Source organism: Lepidothrix coronata, unplaced genomic scaffold (genome assembly GCF_001604755.1).
Source record: "Lepidothrix coronata isolate B3197 unplaced genomic scaffold, Lepidothrix_coronata-1.0 Scaffold5, whole genome shotgun sequence".
Taxonomy (NCBI): domain Eukaryota; kingdom Metazoa; phylum Chordata; class Aves; order Passeriformes; family Pipridae; genus Lepidothrix; species Lepidothrix coronata.
Window position 1 is genome coordinate 6,146,642 of NW_016690185.1, and position 17,663 is coordinate 6,164,304.

General features: G+C 39.7%; 1 protein-coding gene across 1 annotated transcript in view; it reads right to left on the reverse strand.

Moving 5' to 3' along the window:
• MAN1A1 (mannosidase alpha class 1A member 1) overlaps positions 1-17,663 on the reverse strand; it is a 143,608-nt gene that overhangs the window by 21,153 nt on the left and 104,792 nt on the right. Inside the window, exons 6-7 of the mRNA XM_017829492.1 lie at positions 6,112-6,235; positions 3,829-3,922 (exon numbers count right to left, since the gene is read on the reverse strand). Of these exons, the coding sequence (XP_017684981.1) occupies positions 3,829-3,922; positions 6,112-6,235 (218 nt within the window). The remainder of the gene's footprint in view (positions 1-3,828; positions 3,923-6,111; positions 6,236-17,663) is intronic.

Consider the following 17,663-nt stretch of genomic DNA (forward strand, 5'->3'; position numbering starts at 1 on the left):
ACCAGGGGCCCCAAGTGACCTTTCTCCTCCTTCTGTTGTAATCAACTGAAAACAGCCTAGAAAAGCAATCTCAAATAAAACAACTTTCGAGTCTCACATACTGATCTTCTCTATGGGAAAAAATTAGTCAGTCAACGTCTGCGAATGAAGGTAACCGATATGGAAGAGATGTAACAAGATGGAATTTGGTTTTGCTGCTTCAGCATGCTGTGGATAGACCTGCATCAACATCTGTGTTCATCATTTGCATGCACAGGAAGTATGTCAATACTACATACTATTGGAAAGCAAAGCTAGTACAAGCTATAAATTTTCCTGTGCACATCAACATTCATGTGAATGAGGAGTGTATAAGATGCAATTATATTAAAAATATGGAAATGGCAAAGATCGTAAGGCAGAGTAAGTGTATAAGGCAGAGCCACTAGCTGCCTCGGCCACTAGAAAGATCTGCTCTCATGCGGCTCACCAAAAAGCTGACAGAAGCCAAGGAAGGAGTTAACTGGATCTGGCTCACAGGTGCAGTTCTCTGCCCTTCTCTGCAAACTGCTGAGGTCCTTCTGAAGGGATGGGACGCTCCTCCCAGCTTTGCGTTGTCAGCAAACTTCCTGAGGAGGCATTTACCCCTTCATCCAAGTCATTCATCGATGAGTAAGTTAAAAAATACTAGGCCCAATAGTGAACCCTGGGGGACACCACTAGTGACAGGCCTCCACCTAGGCCCGTGCCACTGATTATAACCCTCTGGGATCTGTTTTTCATCCAGTTCTCAATCCACCTCACTGTCCACTCATCCAGTCCACACTTCCTGAGTTTGTGTATGAGGATGCTGTGAGAGACAGTGTCAAAAGCCTTGCTGAATTCCAAGTAGACAGTATCCACTGCTCTCCCCTCATCTATCCAGGTAGTTGTTTCATTGCAGAAGGCAATCAGGTTGGTCAAGCATGATTTACCTTTACTGAATCCATGCTGATTACTCCTGTCCCACTTTCTTGGGTAGTGATGGCCTCCAAAATGAGCTGTTCCATCACCTTTCCAGTGGCTGAGGTGAGGCTGACTGGCTAGTAGTTCCCTGAAACCTCCTTCTTGCCCTTTTTGAAGAGTTTCTTCCAGTGCTCAGGTACATCTCCTGAACTCCATAGCCTTTCCAAGATGATCTTGAGTGGCTTCACTATGGTGTCTGCCAGCTCTCTCAGCACTCATGGATGCATCCCATCAGGGCCTATGGACTTGTGGCTGTAAAGTTTGCCTAGGTGTGGCCTTCCTCATCTCGTTTTTATTTACTCTGACAACTCCCTATATTCATTCCAAGTGGCCTGACCCTGCTTCCATCTCCTGTGTATTTCCTGCTTATGCTTGAGCAATGACAGGAGTTCCTTTTTCATCCATGCAAGTGTCTTGCCCCCTTTGCCCAATTTCTTGCTCATCAGGATACATCATTCTAGAACCTCGAGGAAGTGATCCTTGAATACCAACCAGGTCTCTTGGACCTCTCTTCCTTGAAGGACCTGTTCCCATGGAATTTTTCAAAGAAGATCCCTAAAGAGGCCAAAGTCAGTTCTGAAATCCATGGTTACAATCTTACTTGCTGCCCTCCTGTTTTCTCCTCGCCCGATACTGAACTCCACAGTCTCATGGTCACTACAGCCAAGGCTGCCCCCAACCTTCACATCTCTAACAAAGCCTTCCCTATTTCTCAGTATGAGGTCACTCAGCACACCATTCCTTGTCGGATCCTCCACTATCTGTGTCAGGAAGTTGTCATCAGTGCTCTTCAGGAACCTCCTGGACTGTTTGTGCTTTGCTGTGTTGCTTCTCCAGCAGATGTCAGAGTGGTTAAAAGCCCCCTCAAAGAACCAGTGCCTGTGATGTTGAAGGTGCTTCAAGGTGCCTCTAGAAAGGCTCACCCACTTCCTCCTCCTGATCAGGTCACATTAGCAAACATCCACAACAGTGTCATCCTTACTTGTCTGCCCTTTTATCCTAATCCTAAGCTCTTGACTCACTTGTCATCCACCCCAGAACAGAGCTTGGTACGTTCCAAGTGTTGCCTCACATAGAGGGCAACTCCACTACCATGCCTTCCTGATCTGTCTTTCCTAAACAGTGTGTAGCCCTTCACAACAGCATTCCAGTCATGCACACTATCCCACTATGTCTCTGTAATCATAGTGAGGTCAAAGTCCTATGACAGCACACAGATCTCCAGTTCCTCCTGTTCCCTATACTGCATGCACTGGTGTGCAGGCACTTTACAGTAAGTATTTGATTGTATCAATATCCCAATAGGGGTGCAAAGGGATTCCCATAGTCCTGTCTTATGGTGACACCTTTGGCTGCTTGTGCTTGCTGGAGGTATCCCCTCTTAAACCTCGTTTTGCTACTTGGGTGGTTGCTATAGTTCTTCCCTTCCCACACTTTATCTTTCTTGAGCCTGGCTATTCCCCTTCCCCCTTCAAATCAGTTTAAAGATCTCTCAACAAGCCCTGGTAACTCCTGAGCTAGGATCCTTTTCCCCCTTTGAGACAAGTGGGTCCCATTTGTTACCAGAAGGCTTGGTGTCATATGATCCATGATCAAAACCCCCAAAATTCAACTGGTAACACCAGTCTCAAAGCCGGGTATTCATCTGCATGATTTTTCTGTTTCTTGCCCCATGCATTCCCTGCATCTGGTAGGACAGAAGAGAATATAACTTGTGCTCCAGATCCCTTGATCAGTTGTTCCAAGGCCCTGAGGTCCTTTCTTGATTGTCCGCAGCCTTCTTGCTGGGAACTTTGCCACTGCCTACCTGGAAAACCAGTAGCAGGTAATAATCAGTGGGCCACACCAGGTTGGAAAGTTTCTTGGTGATGTCCCTTACCTGGGCCCCAAGGAGGCAACACATCTCTCTATAGCTTGCGTTCAGTCAGCATATTGGGCTTTCCAATTTTTTCAAAAGGGAGTCACCAATGACTACTACTTTTTTTTTTTTTCTTAATTGAGGACGTCATGATGCAGTGGTAAGCTGCCCTGCCCTAGGTGACCCCTCCAACCCAGATGGGCCTTCGTCCACATTCTTATTTCCCTGGTCCTCAGATTTCAGGGCCTCATAGCTATTGTATGAGGGCACCTGGGGAAGTGAGGTATGTCAGGAGAGGAGATTTGCCTGCCACCTTGAGCAGAAACTTGTTTCCACTCCCCTCCATCTCTAAGGTTCGCTCCCTCTGCCTGGTGGTGAGAGAGTAGGGGATCCATTGCTTCTTGTGAAGTACATCTTTGCCTTCTAATTTTGGTATCTTCAGCAACGGTTCCAAGGGGATTAATGCCATGCCACAGTTCTGTTTAGTTTGCTTCCTCAAACAAGTTGTTGGCATTAAGTATCAACAGAAATCACAGCTGGTACTAACTGGGAAGACTTGTCTTATTGCTTTTTTTTCTTCAGTGGACCCACACCACTGGGTCCAAAAATACGGAATTTGATTCAGATGAGCTGATAATGTTTCTTAAACAGCTACTTCAGAGAGCACTTTAGATTTTTGAATAAGAGACTTAGGTAGTTTACCGATTCCTTTCCAAAATCATACATATTCAGACATTTCCCTGCCTCCACAAACCATATTGAAAGATCAAAAAATGTACATTAAAATACAGCAAGTAGAATTATTAGTTTTATATTCGTAGCATTTTTTACATTTTATAGAATCTCAAATATAATGTGAGTTTCTATACCTTATAAAAGTTCTCCATATATATATACAAAAAACATGTAACAGTGACTGAAAGAATTTAATGACTGCAGGCAGCACACTGACAGACAGGTCACAGTACCAGACTTGAGCTACTTACGCTGGCCCCATTGGCCACTGCTGGGATTCAGATAGTTGGGGTAAAGTCCCTCTGGTTTATCCAGTCGATTTAGAACTTTTCGAATATTCATTACCTATTGGAAGGGTACAAAACATTGAACACTGACCCATTTTCCCCCCATATAAAATAAAACGGTGTCAGTACAATATGCCTGAAAATAAAAATCCCATATACCCAAATACCTCAATGCAATTGTATTACTATTAAAAAGGACTCTCAAAGCTGATATCATTGTGCAAACAAGCCCCTCAAAACCTCTGGAGTTTGTGTGGCGAGTGTCAACAATGAAATAACACAACAACAGAAGCAAGCTCCAAAGTTCGGGGCTTGCCATACAAACTATCTCACTCCTCCACAGGATACTGAAATTCACTGAGAATATTTGCCTTAACTAAGTTAACCTATGACAGCATTATATTCCTCATATACCTAAATCAGAAATGGTATTAAATATTAAGCCTATCACCTAGTTCAGATGTGGAAGTGAACTCTAAAGCAGTTTTGTCTAGAAAGGAGAGCACTGCTGGAACTGAGTTTCATACAACGTGCCCAGCAGGAACCCAGGCAGCCCTGAGCAGTTTGCTGGCACTGTTAAGGAGCTTGCTACAAATGAGATGCCCTGGGAAACAATTGCAGTCCAGATGCTCTGCAGCTGGAGTCATCCAGCAGCACAATCCATTTCAGAGCACATGAAATGAGTTATACTTTTAAGATTCACAGAAAAAGCAAATGTAGCAACTTGGGAGAATGAGGATCCTGAGCACTGCAGGCCAGAAATCGTAACAAAAAGGTACTGACAGCTTCATTAAAACACCCTGAATGTCTAGAGATCCATTGAATTAGCTACTGAAAAAGAAGATAAATTAGGTTATACCAAGACACAGAAGGATTTCTGTTGTGGTATATAAACTGCTTCCTGCCCAAATGCATTGCCCAAATGCAGGTTGCAATGTGTCCTAGACCTCAATTAATGAGTTCTTCTATGAATACTTCCATGCAAAGCTTATTCCAGTATTTTCTCTTCTTTGTCAAGTGTACGAGTGCTGGAATGGTTTGCCTTGGAGGGCTTTGGAATCACAATCTCTAAAGGGTTTTAAGAATAGATTACATAAACAGATTTCCAGCATCCTGCAGCTAGAGCGTGATGCCACTCTGTAAGAGAACCATAGACTAGGATTTTAAGATCCTTAAGATACTTTCATTGTCTCTTAGTAGCACAGATGTTTTACATTAAATTACGCAAATGTGAAAAAGATAATTAACTTATGTAGTAAATTTGTTTCTGGCTATTCCTCAGTGCTGCCACCCCCTTCCCATATATCCCCTGCAGATTAGAAATTGTCTTTAAATTCACCCCTAAATACATGAAAATTTCTAGGAATTTGCTTCACAAAATTTATTCCAATGCCAACAACAGTATTGCAGCAAAGCCATTCAGTCCTTATCCAGTAATAATTTTAGATTTGACCACTGCTTTTAGACCTACTGCTAAACATTTGGAGTCTTGTTATTAGCTAGATTATTAAATTGATAATATCAGTTTTAGCTAACATGTGGTAGCTGCAGTAAGAATACAAAACCAAAACAAGTGTAAGTTTAAATTACAAAAAAAAAAAAAAAGAAGATAAGTGAATCAGTGTATTATAAAGAACAGGACTTGCTGGCTATTTATACACCCAAAAGCAAAGCAAAATTGTTTATGTGGGAATTAAGGGCAGGAGGAGTTGCTTTCCATGGCTCATGTAAATAAAAAGTATGATAAAATGTTGTCAAATTTTGGAAGAATTAGTTGTTTGACAAAACAAAGTTCAAAGTGTATTTCTTATAGGTCAGTGCAATGGAAGCGCTATATGACCTTGCTGACAGCAGTGATATTATACAGCATTTTGAAGAATAAACTTGTTGAAATCACCATGGTGCTTTGCTTTCTCTAGACATCAATTATTATCCCCAATATAATGTCACTATTTGTTTACACCTCATTCAGCTGAAGAACTAAAGAAAGGTCTACAGTCTGATTGTTTAATGTGATAGTAATTTAGAACATAAACAGAAATTATGTGTTTTATGAGGCCATATACAAGAATATGCATCGGAATAATTTTGGAAGGGATTTTTGACTTTTTAATACAAAAACATGCCAATGTGATTTGGGAAAATGCGACAAATGCTTACAACTGAGGAAAATCCAAATCTCTCCCCACTGATATTAGTCTCCCAACATGTGATTTTTACAACATGATTTTGACTGAGAAGTCTAACCTTTTCAGCAAAGACAGGGTTTCCAGACAGGTGGCTCAAATGCACAAACTCCAGATGCAAAGTCCCAAATTCTGCCAAAATGCTGCTTCCGCCAGAGGCCCATGGCCAATTTCGACCGATTCCGCTAAGATGGGGGGAAGAGAAAGACAGAAAATAACCACAAAGCATCTATAAAGCAATGCTAATAAAATAAAACAGGAAGTAGCTATGCTGTTATCATGAGAAGACAATTAATTTAAAATGTATTTAATATATATGTAAGGAGCCATGCTTCAGCAGCCTTCCATGACTTCACCAAAGGGCCTTAAATTACCTCAGTCTAGTTCTGCTTAGGCTTCTTGCAACAACCCAATCTTTTAGCTCATGAATAGCTCCATTACACTTCTCACTGTAACTGTTTCATTGCATGATATCACATTTAAAGACATTAAAAAACACTATGAGAAAATGTTCTCATACTTCACCTGTTTTCCCCTGTATTTAGCACAACACTCTCCAATTCTAACTCCTATTTCCACAGTACAATTGTTTATTAATTTAAAATAATGTATATATACAGGATAGGCTTTAAGTTAAAAGTACTGCAAACAGTATATCCTTCTTAATACGTGAGAATTTAATAGGGTAGGATATGGAGGCATTGTCTCTCTGGGCACTCTTACTAGGATGAGTAACTTCAGTTTTCATTAAGACCTAAAGATACTTCACAGCAAAGTTAATCACAGGATTTGTGCTGAGAGTAGAGAAAAGCACATTTATTGCTAAATCCCCACCAGAAACTAATGCTGGTTGAGACTCGGGACAAAAATCTACTAAAGTTTCATTACAAAAGGATGGTTTTCTTTTTCGCCTTGAAATTTCCAGCAGCAATATTCAGAAAAAAACCCTGAAATTAGAGAAAAATTAGGCAACTTTCTGGAGTATCTAGGTGGCATATTATTAGCATGAATGTTAGATATAAATACACTTACTAGATACTGGAATGCCTTCCTTATTTGCAAGTTGTAAACAGCATTAAACACATATACATATATAAATAAAATTTTAATTTTACTTTTACACATAAACAGCCACTACAGTCATCAATTAGCAGTTGCACAACCATGAAAATAGGGTATTCTTCTCCATTAAAATGTGACTCATATTACGAAAAAAACCCACAAAACAAAGCAAAAAAACCCAAGAAACCTCATCTTCAGTTCATAAAGATGGAAGTCCTCAGTTATATTAAAATCTCTTTTTCAAAAGGTCATCTATAGCTGAAGTTTATCCAATACAAGGAAATTAAGACTCCATTAAATTAATTTCTCTACTAGCTATATTAACACATTATTTTGAGATTTTTGCCAGACATGCAAAATAACACGAACTCATTAAACTTTAAAAGCAGAGAAAAGGCTACAAATGGAGAGCACAAAGGAAAGAGATCAGATGAGGCTCCCCTGGCTGACCATAAAGGTACAGGAGGCTGGGGCACATTGAAGTCCTAGAATGCAAATGATTGCTCAAAAATCCAAAGGATAAAAATGTTTCTAATCTTCATAGCTGCAGACAAAAATCAATGACACAATGAAATCAGGGTACTGCAAAGATTCACACAATGCAATTTTGATATGGTATTTGTGTGACCGAAACAGAAAACAAGTTTTATGGGACCTAAATATCTCATTTTAAGAGCTATCTTACAAAGATTAGAGTGCTTTTTACATTGGATTAAAAGAGAAAGTGAAGAGAAAACCCCATCTGGTTTACAAGCTGTCTGCACTTCAATCTACTGTGGCTTAGAATTTTTCTGAACGGTAACATAAAACCATCAGACACGACAGAAAATAGGATCAAGGTGAGTACAGCAGACAACATATGTGGAAATCTCTTCTCTATAGTCTGAAGAACTTACAGCTACAGACTGGTTATTCACCCAAGAACAGGCATCATATCCAGGACACACCCAAGTTCTCAGGTTCTAACTGCTGACTTCTAGAGGAAAACATTTTAGCTTGTTTCCAAAACACCAAGATTGTAAGAGCTGATATAAGATACTACTGGTAAATAAAGCTCACCAGGGGGAAAAAACCAAAATTGAAATATTTTAGAGTTTTGAAAAGTTACTGTGTTATGATACATCTGGAAAAAGCCCTCTTGTTTCTTCTATTAAGTTCCTTAGTAAATCTCAAAGTGGACACATTGAGCTGTTCCTACAGCAAAGCATCAACCAAAAGTGACAGAAAATGTTAACAGTCCCTACTTGCACTTCACCCCAATGTCTGCTGATATCAAAACAACCTGTCAGAACATTTTGATGTAGTGCATTTTGTTAATCAGAAAAATTTCCAAGCATGGCTGTCAAGAGCTTTTCTGCATGCAGCAATGTGTTTTACCATGAGTGGAAGCTTCTTGTTTTAAGATGGCTTGAAAATTACAAATTCACATTCTTTACTCTTAATACAAAGAAAAAAAAAGTAGAAATAAACATCTATGTTGCATTTTTGTACTATTTAATTTAGTTTCATTTTTTTCAGTTAGGGCAGCTGCTTAGAAATAAAAAAGGCATGAATGTATTTCTGGCAAATCTGAAAAATAATGAGGCTGTCTGTTGGTTTAGTCTCAAATGAGAGCTCTGTCAAAACTGACAAGCTCATTTCTATAAGTGGTAGAACCAAAGAATTGCACTGCAGTCCCTTAACCATTTTTCATACAACCCTCTGCTATGGATGTCTGGTATTCTCTCATATCATAGAATGGTTTGGGTTGGAGGGCACCTTAAAGATCACCTACTTCCAAACCCTCTGCCACGGGCAGGGACACCTCCCAGTAGACCAGGTTGCTCAGAGCCACATCTAACCTGGCCTCGAACACTTCCAGGGATGGGGCATCCACAGCTTCTCTGGGTAACCAGTTCCAGTGCCTCCCCACACTTACAGTAAAGAATTTCTTCTTAGTATCTACTCTAAACCTATCCTCTTTCAGTTTAAATACATTTCCCTTTGTCCTATCACTACATGTCCTTGTAAAAAGTCTCTTTCTACAAGGCTCTCTTGCAGGCACCCTTTAAGTACTGGAAGGCTGCTGTAAGGTCTCCCCTGAGCCTTCTCTTCTCCAGGTTGAACAGCCCCAACTCTCTCAGCCTGTCTTCATAGGAGGGGTGCTCCAGCCCTCTGATCAATCTTCATAGCATACATTTAATCTTTGGGAGCAATGGAACAGGTGAGTTTTCCATATTCCCTCACACTAACTGGAACAGCCACAGTATTGCTTCTGATTCCATTTAACTCCATCCTTATTTTAAGATGATAGTCCAGTGTGCACTATGCAGACAGCCAGCTCCTGAAGAGACATTACTAGAGCCCAGGAGATACTCAACACAGCTTTCGACATACAGAATGCGAGACATTTTTGACTGGGAAAGTAGACTTGGACTTTTGTTTAACAGTCTCTTGGCTTAAAAAAAAAAAAAAGAAGTGGGTGCTCTTTATTCACCACTCCACAACCACTTCTTCCCCTCAAAAATAATTCTAAATACTGTATACTTTTAAACAGAACAGAATTTTAAAAAGTAAAATTAAAGAAGTACCTATTTACTCTTTGGCCATAAAATCAATGCTGGGTATCTTGTTACTCTTCAGTTATGAAGTTAAGCACTATCTTCCTGAAGTCTTGGGATGCAAGCCTGAGGCTCTGGTGAAAGGTTTTGTTTCTAGTCCCAAGTTTTAGCAAACCTATGTAACACTGCAAGTTCCTACAGTTTTTCTTCCAAGGGCACCCATTACTCAGGTCAAGAAATTACAGCAGCAATCTGAACCCAAAAAATGATCAGGGTATTTGGGGGATTTTTCTAAAGGTGGCTTATGACTCTCAGATGCACAAACTTATGTGTAGATTACTCCTCCCAATCAAAGCAAAATCCGTAAAGCACTGAAAACTATTTGCATCTTATTTTCACTCAGTTATTCTTCCAAAATCGTTTAATGTCCTAAATGTCTTGTAAGCTGACAAATGCATTTTTCAGAAAGAGATGGAGTGACAACAAAGGGGGCTAGGTATGATACCCTTTCTATTAGCTGCATTCCTTTATCTTGCTTTCCTTTTGTAATTTACTTTGCCACTGCATTTTTCAATTCTACTGTGTTGATGCTGACTAGAACCTATACTAAGTGTCAGTCATATACTAACACCAGAGTCAGAAACAGAACTCCTACACTTCAGGAAGGAAGGAAGGGGACACACTACTCAAACTTCTTTGAAGATCCACACCACTACTGAAATAAGTTCAGTTTACAGGCACTATTTTAATGTATCTCAAATCGCTGTGTCTTAAATCATACTTTTTATACTGCTTAAAACACATAAAAATTTTCAGTAACATATTCATAGAGCTTTAGGACTGATTATAATTAGTATTATGTAAGTAAGTGAAGTTTGAAGTGAGGATCTAGATCAGAGAAGCGTATTAAAGTAGGATCATCACTGGTTTATAACATTTCTCATTTATTTTATAAATTTTGTTTCTGAACACTGAGTGCCACAGAACCTGAAAACCAGTGTTTGTAATTCTACTGTCATTCATTCTCAGGAAATGAGCCTGACTGACCCGGGTTGCTGCTAACTCAACTCAGTATTTTTCCAGTAGACCGCTGTTGGTCCTTCTGCACCTAAGAACAGAATGTATGAGATCAGTATCTCTTCTAAAACGTACAGAGTGTACCAAGAGAGGGAACCATAGAGGAAACATAAATATTCAAAGGTTGCTTTTTTAAAATTACTGAAATTCAGAGGCACAACAATATTGAAAAGATTTTTTAAAAATTACAGCACATCCCCAATATATATAAAGCAGCAGCTGAATTTCAACTGAAAGGAAAAGCAAATCCTCAGGGAAACCACACAAATACTTCAAAGGGTCAAAACACTTATCAAAATTCTTGTCACCAATGAGAAGAACTGTTTGTCTCTACAGACAGCTTGTTTATTATACCCCAACCTTTCCTGGAGGATGCTAGGACAACTCCACAAGCTGGAGGCAGAGCAAGAAGTCAGAATTTCAATATTTAATGCAAAATACATAAGTACAACCGAATAGTCAGTATCCTCCTGCAGACTTAGCCAGTGAAAAAACTGAAAGGCCAGAATAAAAGAGATACAGCAGTAACAATGTGAAGTGTCCAAGTGCCACTGCTGTGAAAGGTTTTAGGATTAAATATGAAAATAACTCCCAATAGCCCCTTAGGACTTTACTAACGCTGTTTTTTTTTTACGGAACTACCCCAACTATGATGGTGGGTGAAAATACAGAACGCTACAAGAGAGAAATGAGAAGATGGTGCTGCAAAGGATCCATTGAAATTCACCAGAGCTGGGACTCAAAGTGGAGCACACAGGTTGTGCCTGCAGTGCTGAGGGGATAATGGGAATCTGCCTAGAGAATACAAACTTATGACTGGAATTGGTTTGGCTTAATCTTGTTTTAACAGCAACCCACAGGAGTGGAGTGCTGCCCAGTCCAGTCTGCAGATCCTGGCTCACCTGCCTCAGTCCTCACCACCAGCCATCACTCAGACCCAGGAGGGAGAGGAACCTTCTGAAAAGGAGGTCAAGAAATAAGCAGAGAGTGATGCAAAGGACACAAAAACTTTCCTGCAGCTATTTTTATCTTTCTGCCCTCTCCCAGGATGCACTTCATGCGTCTCCTTGAGTCTCAAGTCTCAATCCCCAAGCATACATGCCTTGAAAACAGAAATAAAGTAGAATTATCAGGTTTTCTGTGAAAAACAACAACATCCCCTGCTTTTTCCCCCAAAGGAAGCCTGTGGTCCTCAGACAATTTTGAAAGTATAATATGATCACTTTTCCATGTTTTAGTCTTAAAATTATGACCACATGTGATTTGGCTGCACAACTCAAATACCAAACTGTAATTCAGCAGACAGACACTGTGTGCCAGCTACAGGCCTAACCATGAAAGAAGGTGGAGAAATGCACAAGTAACTCCAGCAAGGGTAACTCACAGAAATTAATCTCTTTGGGACTCCCCTGATAATCAGTACAGGGAGATAACAGAATTAAATCACCTCACAGAGGAGATTAAGCTGAAGATGGAGTCTTTCCCGTTACAGAGTAAACCCAGGGAGACCAGTCTTCTACAGTTACCCCTTGCAAGGTGCCCAAATCTCAAAATTTCAATTAGTTCCACAGGTACCAGATGAATTTTTTAACTCTCTACAGGCTTATATATAACAAAAAGAAGGACTGGAGATAAAAACTCTGTAATATTATATTTTTTATTCTTTAATTATAAAAAAGAAGGTTTTTCCTAGCTCATAATTTATCTTTAGTGATTTTTTTTGGTACTGGCCACATTTGCATGACATTTTTATAAAATACTGCAAGATAAGTTTTAGCAGGTTAAACTGCAAAAACAAATACAGAAAACCTTTCTGCAGCAGTGTCCATGAAAAGGATATCTCAAGGTCCATGAATCTTCTATACCTAGTCAAGCAAAGTCATACAGCCAGTGCCACATATTGTCAATTAGTAAAATAAATAAGTTAACGCAATGCATTATGTCCAAAATTTCTCTCACATAAGTAATACATGTCAATTTATTATTTTCTTTCCCATTCTAATGGGAGATGTCCCTGCCCATGGCAGGGCAGTTGGAACTAGATGATTTTAAGGACTGTTCCACTTTGGCAGAATTGTTCATATTCCTATGTCTTCCTTTTACAAAAACTCAGTATAACTACACAGTGCCCAGTCACAGCACTTCTAATAAAGTGTTTATACATTGCAAAAGCCTTCAGTCTATACATTGCCAGTCTTCAGTCTATTTCTTTTCTGCCTCTACTAGTCTTTCATAATATTTTAATTTAATTAAGTCAACTCAGTCTCCTTAGAACAGATGAAGAGAGGTCAGTAAACCATCAGGTTTTCATTTACATCCTCAGTATCTATTTGTCATTTTAAGCAAAATATATTTAAAAATTAAGTTGGTATAGAACCATAGATGGCAGAAAATAGATCAAAACGCTAAATAAAACTTAATTGCTTTCAGCATTTCCTAGGCAAAGGAGCAAACTCACAACTAAAAAATTAATATGTTCTAAATATACTTTGTGACACACACCTCAACATAAAAAATAAGCAAATAATGGGGAAAAAATATTTCATGGATACTATAGTGGCATACTCCAGGAGTGCTCTAGGGTGATCCTACTTGAGCAGGGAGGTTGGACCAGATGACCCACTGTGGTTCCTTTGAACCTGACCCATTTTATGATTCTGTGACACTGTGATCCCCTAGCTCAAGGAGTCAAATGGCAGCCAAAAGGATGATTCTCAGAGGCCATTTTCATAAAATATCTGTTTTATAAATTATTTAGGATTGCCACATCTGAAAATGCTTTCATAAGAATGATTTTTTGGTTTGCCCTGAATGGAACCATTTGTCAATGTGTCACCAAAAAAAAAAAAAAAAAAAAAAAAGAGCAGCTTCTTCTTTTCCCAGAAATCAACATTGATCATTAGACACACATTCCTCCCTAACAACTTACTAAATCCAATATCATAGACCACACTGGGGAATCTAAAGGATGATCTGCTGCTAATACTTTTTAGAAGAGATTCCCTTCAAACTCCTGGGCTACATCTTTCTACTTTTAGTACTGCAGCTGACTAACAATGCTAATAAATTATGGTGTATGATTTAATTTATTAAGAAATTGTGATGAAGAAAGAAATTTTTTAATTAGAGGCTCGCACTTTTAAAGCAAAAGAAAAAAAAACAACCACAGTTAACGCTTGCTAAAGTTTTAACTACTATATTTGATACATTACATGCTCAAAAGATTTTTTTTTTTTAAATTTACCTCCTTCACCCCCACCCTCAAGAGTACAGGCCCTTGGTGTAAGGGCCTGTCTTCACAAACACTGAAACCACTGATTTATTTGTTAACACTTCAAAGATATTTAATATGTTTTTGTTTTCACCATACCTGGCAAACCATCCATACTCCTGTTTGACAGAAGAAAGACAGGAACTGAAATCCCATGTTTGTGCACACCACTGGCACTCAACTCTTCCACTCCAGTCTCATGCAGGAGCTGTCAGGGCAGGGTCAAATGGGGGAACCCATGACAGGACTAGCACAGTAGCTGTGTGTTTCTAGCCCCAATAGCAAGTCTGAAACACCTTCCTGTCCAACTTCCAGTAAATGGCAATTAACTTTTTGCAGGCCTAAGTGGTCCCAGCATCACCTAAGGCACCCAGACTCCTGCTGGAGCTCTGACTTGTCCACCGTATACCTTTTCTGAGACAGGAAAATGATTATAATCTGTTTAATCACCTCTCACTCATCATTCTGACAGCTGGAGACAGCTGAAAAAGAAACTGAAAATCCGTTACCTAGCCTTTGTGGTAGTTTTTGATATCTGTTTTATTCCTCTTTGAAAGGTGGATTGTTAGGCAAATTCTAACAGCTGGTTAGTTTTTCAGCTGTGACAATGAATGTGTAACTACTGCCCTTGCCTAACCACTGCTCAGCTGGCAGTTTCCTGCTCAACTGAGCTGCCCTCTCTGAAGACTGACTAATATCAGCTGTCACCTGGCGAGGGGATTTCTAGGGATGCTGACTTAGCAGGACAAGGTAGACATGAATTAGTACCATCAGCAACCGCAATAGGAAGACTAACAAAAGTGGTTACTCAATTTTGTGGTATGACAGGGAATAAAAAAATTTCTATGCTGTAATGTCACACAAAACACAAATGTTTTTTACTGTAACAAGTGATATAATGAAGAGGTATAGCCTCAAGAGCTTTTAGTTTGAGAACATTAATTTTGTCTATTTGCCTAGTCATATGCAGTGTCAGCATTAATATTATGCTCATCTCCTGGCCACTTCAGTGCTGGCAATGCAGGAGATGTATCTATTTGTATTGGAGGCACGTGCACATCATCATCTGCCTGGAAAGAAGAGTAGAAAAGTCAGATTACTATGGCTAACTGTTCATTTTTTGAGAAACTACTAGCAGAGCTCCAAAAAGATACTAATTTGAAACAAGATCTCTGCTTTTCTCCCTGAAGTTCATCTGTTAACAGGGCAGGAGAAGAAGAAACAGTCTCCTTGCTCCCCTTGTCAATTTTATGAAGATGGGACCAATAATAATAGTTTTGTGGTTCTTGAAAATTAACAGTTGTTTCAGATACCCTACACTACCTTGGCACATCAATTGCAATGTTTGTGGTTACATTTTTCAAAAACAAAAGTTACCTTCTTCCCAGCAGTTTTGCCTTTTACCTCTATAAGAAAACCTACCCAGCACCTCTAAAGCTGTCCTGCTTTTCCTTAAGGTACTTGCAGGCAAAAGTTTAAAGTGTTCAACAATCACAGGATGCTATCCAGTGGGCTGATCTTCATCGAGGTGACCATCTGACAGGCAATTTCTCTTGAAACTGGACAGAACAGCAACAGACTGAAGAGCACTGTTAATGTAAAACCAGAAATTGAGCAGAAGATGCATGAAGTACAGGATTTCCAATACCAACCTGTGCTATGGCCTATGCCAGGACAGGTCCCCACCTCCTAGAAGGATCAGTCAGCAGTGGGGGACACAGGGGCAAGAGACTTCTATCTGCTCCACGTCCAAGTCATAGTACATGAACGCTCACTAAGTATCCTCTGTGGTGAAATGTGTCTGTTCGTGATTAAGTCAGAGTGGTGATGGCTCCCGGGGAAGCACTGAAGTGAGTGGACATGACAGTGCATGGGAACAGCTGCACAGGGAGCAGGAGGAGCCAAGACCCAGGTGGAGAACAAAATGCCAGAGAGAACCAAGATGAAGAGGAAACAATCTCATCTGCCTCTGGAGAGCAGCAGAGAATAAGCAAAGGCCTGCGAAACTGCCTGTGGGAAGATCATGCTTCACTGTACGCATTGAAGTCTGACAGCTGCGGAGAATAAAAATAAATCACCTCCTCCATGGGCTCCAAGACCCACCAGACTCCATTAGGTACTTCTTTAACGGTCTGATATACAGGTTTTGAACATCTGGATCTAGTGATACTGTGTCTATTGATGCTTAAAATAATCAGAGTATCTTATTTCTACCAGTCCATTCAGACTGTTGGGCTGCTTTGTTTACATCAAATTCCTGCCACATTTCTCTGTGAAAAAAGGCTGAATTTCTTTAGAATTTTACAGGCAGGGCTTGTACAACCCTTTCCTTATGGCTGTCTGCCTAGTGACACTTCTCATGTTACTGGTGCTCTAAAGGGGCATCAGAGCTTGTGGAACTGGCACTCTGCAGCAAACCCACAGAGCAGTAAGCTCACATGTACACACCCGCATGGAGGAGTATGAGAGAGACACTTAGTAGTCAGGCAGTACATGATCTGAAATATCACTATGAGACATGTCAAGTGCTTAAAGGTAATTTTCAGTGTCACCATCTAAAAATGTACTAAAACTGTACTTGTTACTATAATAATTTCTGATAAAAGTTATCTGAGCACAGTACAGACCTACATGTCTCCCACAACACACTAATGAATAAACTAAACAATTCAAGCATGCTATTAGTTTATGCACTAAGGTTTAATTAATCAATTCCAAAGGCTAAAAAAGCAAGAGGGAATACAAAACAACAGAGCAAGGCTAGAAATAATAAATACTAGCATGGACTACTTTTAATCAAGTCCCCAAAGAAAAGTGAAAATAACAGGAAATGAAAAGTCATGAATGGAATTTCACAGTTCTGCCATCCATGCAATAAGTGAAGATGGTGTAAAAGAAGGTGATATTAGAATTAAATTCCCTACTTTAGCAAGTGGTCTAACTCAGTGTCACTGACAACCAAAAAACTCACAAAACCAAACCCAAAGAAATGACAAGCCTCTGCAACTCCAAAAAAAACCCAAACCAAAGCAAGAGAAATTAGCTCCTGAGAAGTCAATGGAAAACACCTTCTTAACAAATCCACTGCGAAGGAAAATAATTAAGAATTCTGGAAGAGTCCATGAGAAATGCTATTTATATATGTTCTTTTCCTCTCTGCCATACCTTTTAATACTCAAAGACAAACTAACTCTTTAAGTTTAAAGCTTATTTCAGAACTTTACATCTCACATTTAAAGTCCTTGCTGCCTTAAACCACAATAGCCACCACATTCAGCACTCTTGATAATTTCTTTTTTTCTTCTTGCTGGCCCCAAAACTCTCCTCTTGCTCTCCCAGTTGACATTCTTGTTACCAGATGTTCTTCCCTTTATTGCCAGTCACTGGAGATCTTTGAGTTGCCTCCACACAGCCTCAAGTGGAAAGCAGCAAGATGTGTTTGTATGATGGAGATCCTGCAACAGCAATCCCCTCCATTTTGGGTTGAGGACACTCACAACCCAATCAAAGATATTAGTGTACTGAAATATTGTGATAACAATGGCTTCTCAATCACAAGAGCAGTAGTCACATTTTTAAGGAAAGCCACAACTGATTTTCTGGACGGGACAAAATCCCATTATTTGCTCTTTGCAGTATGATAAGGACCTATAAGGAAGGGTA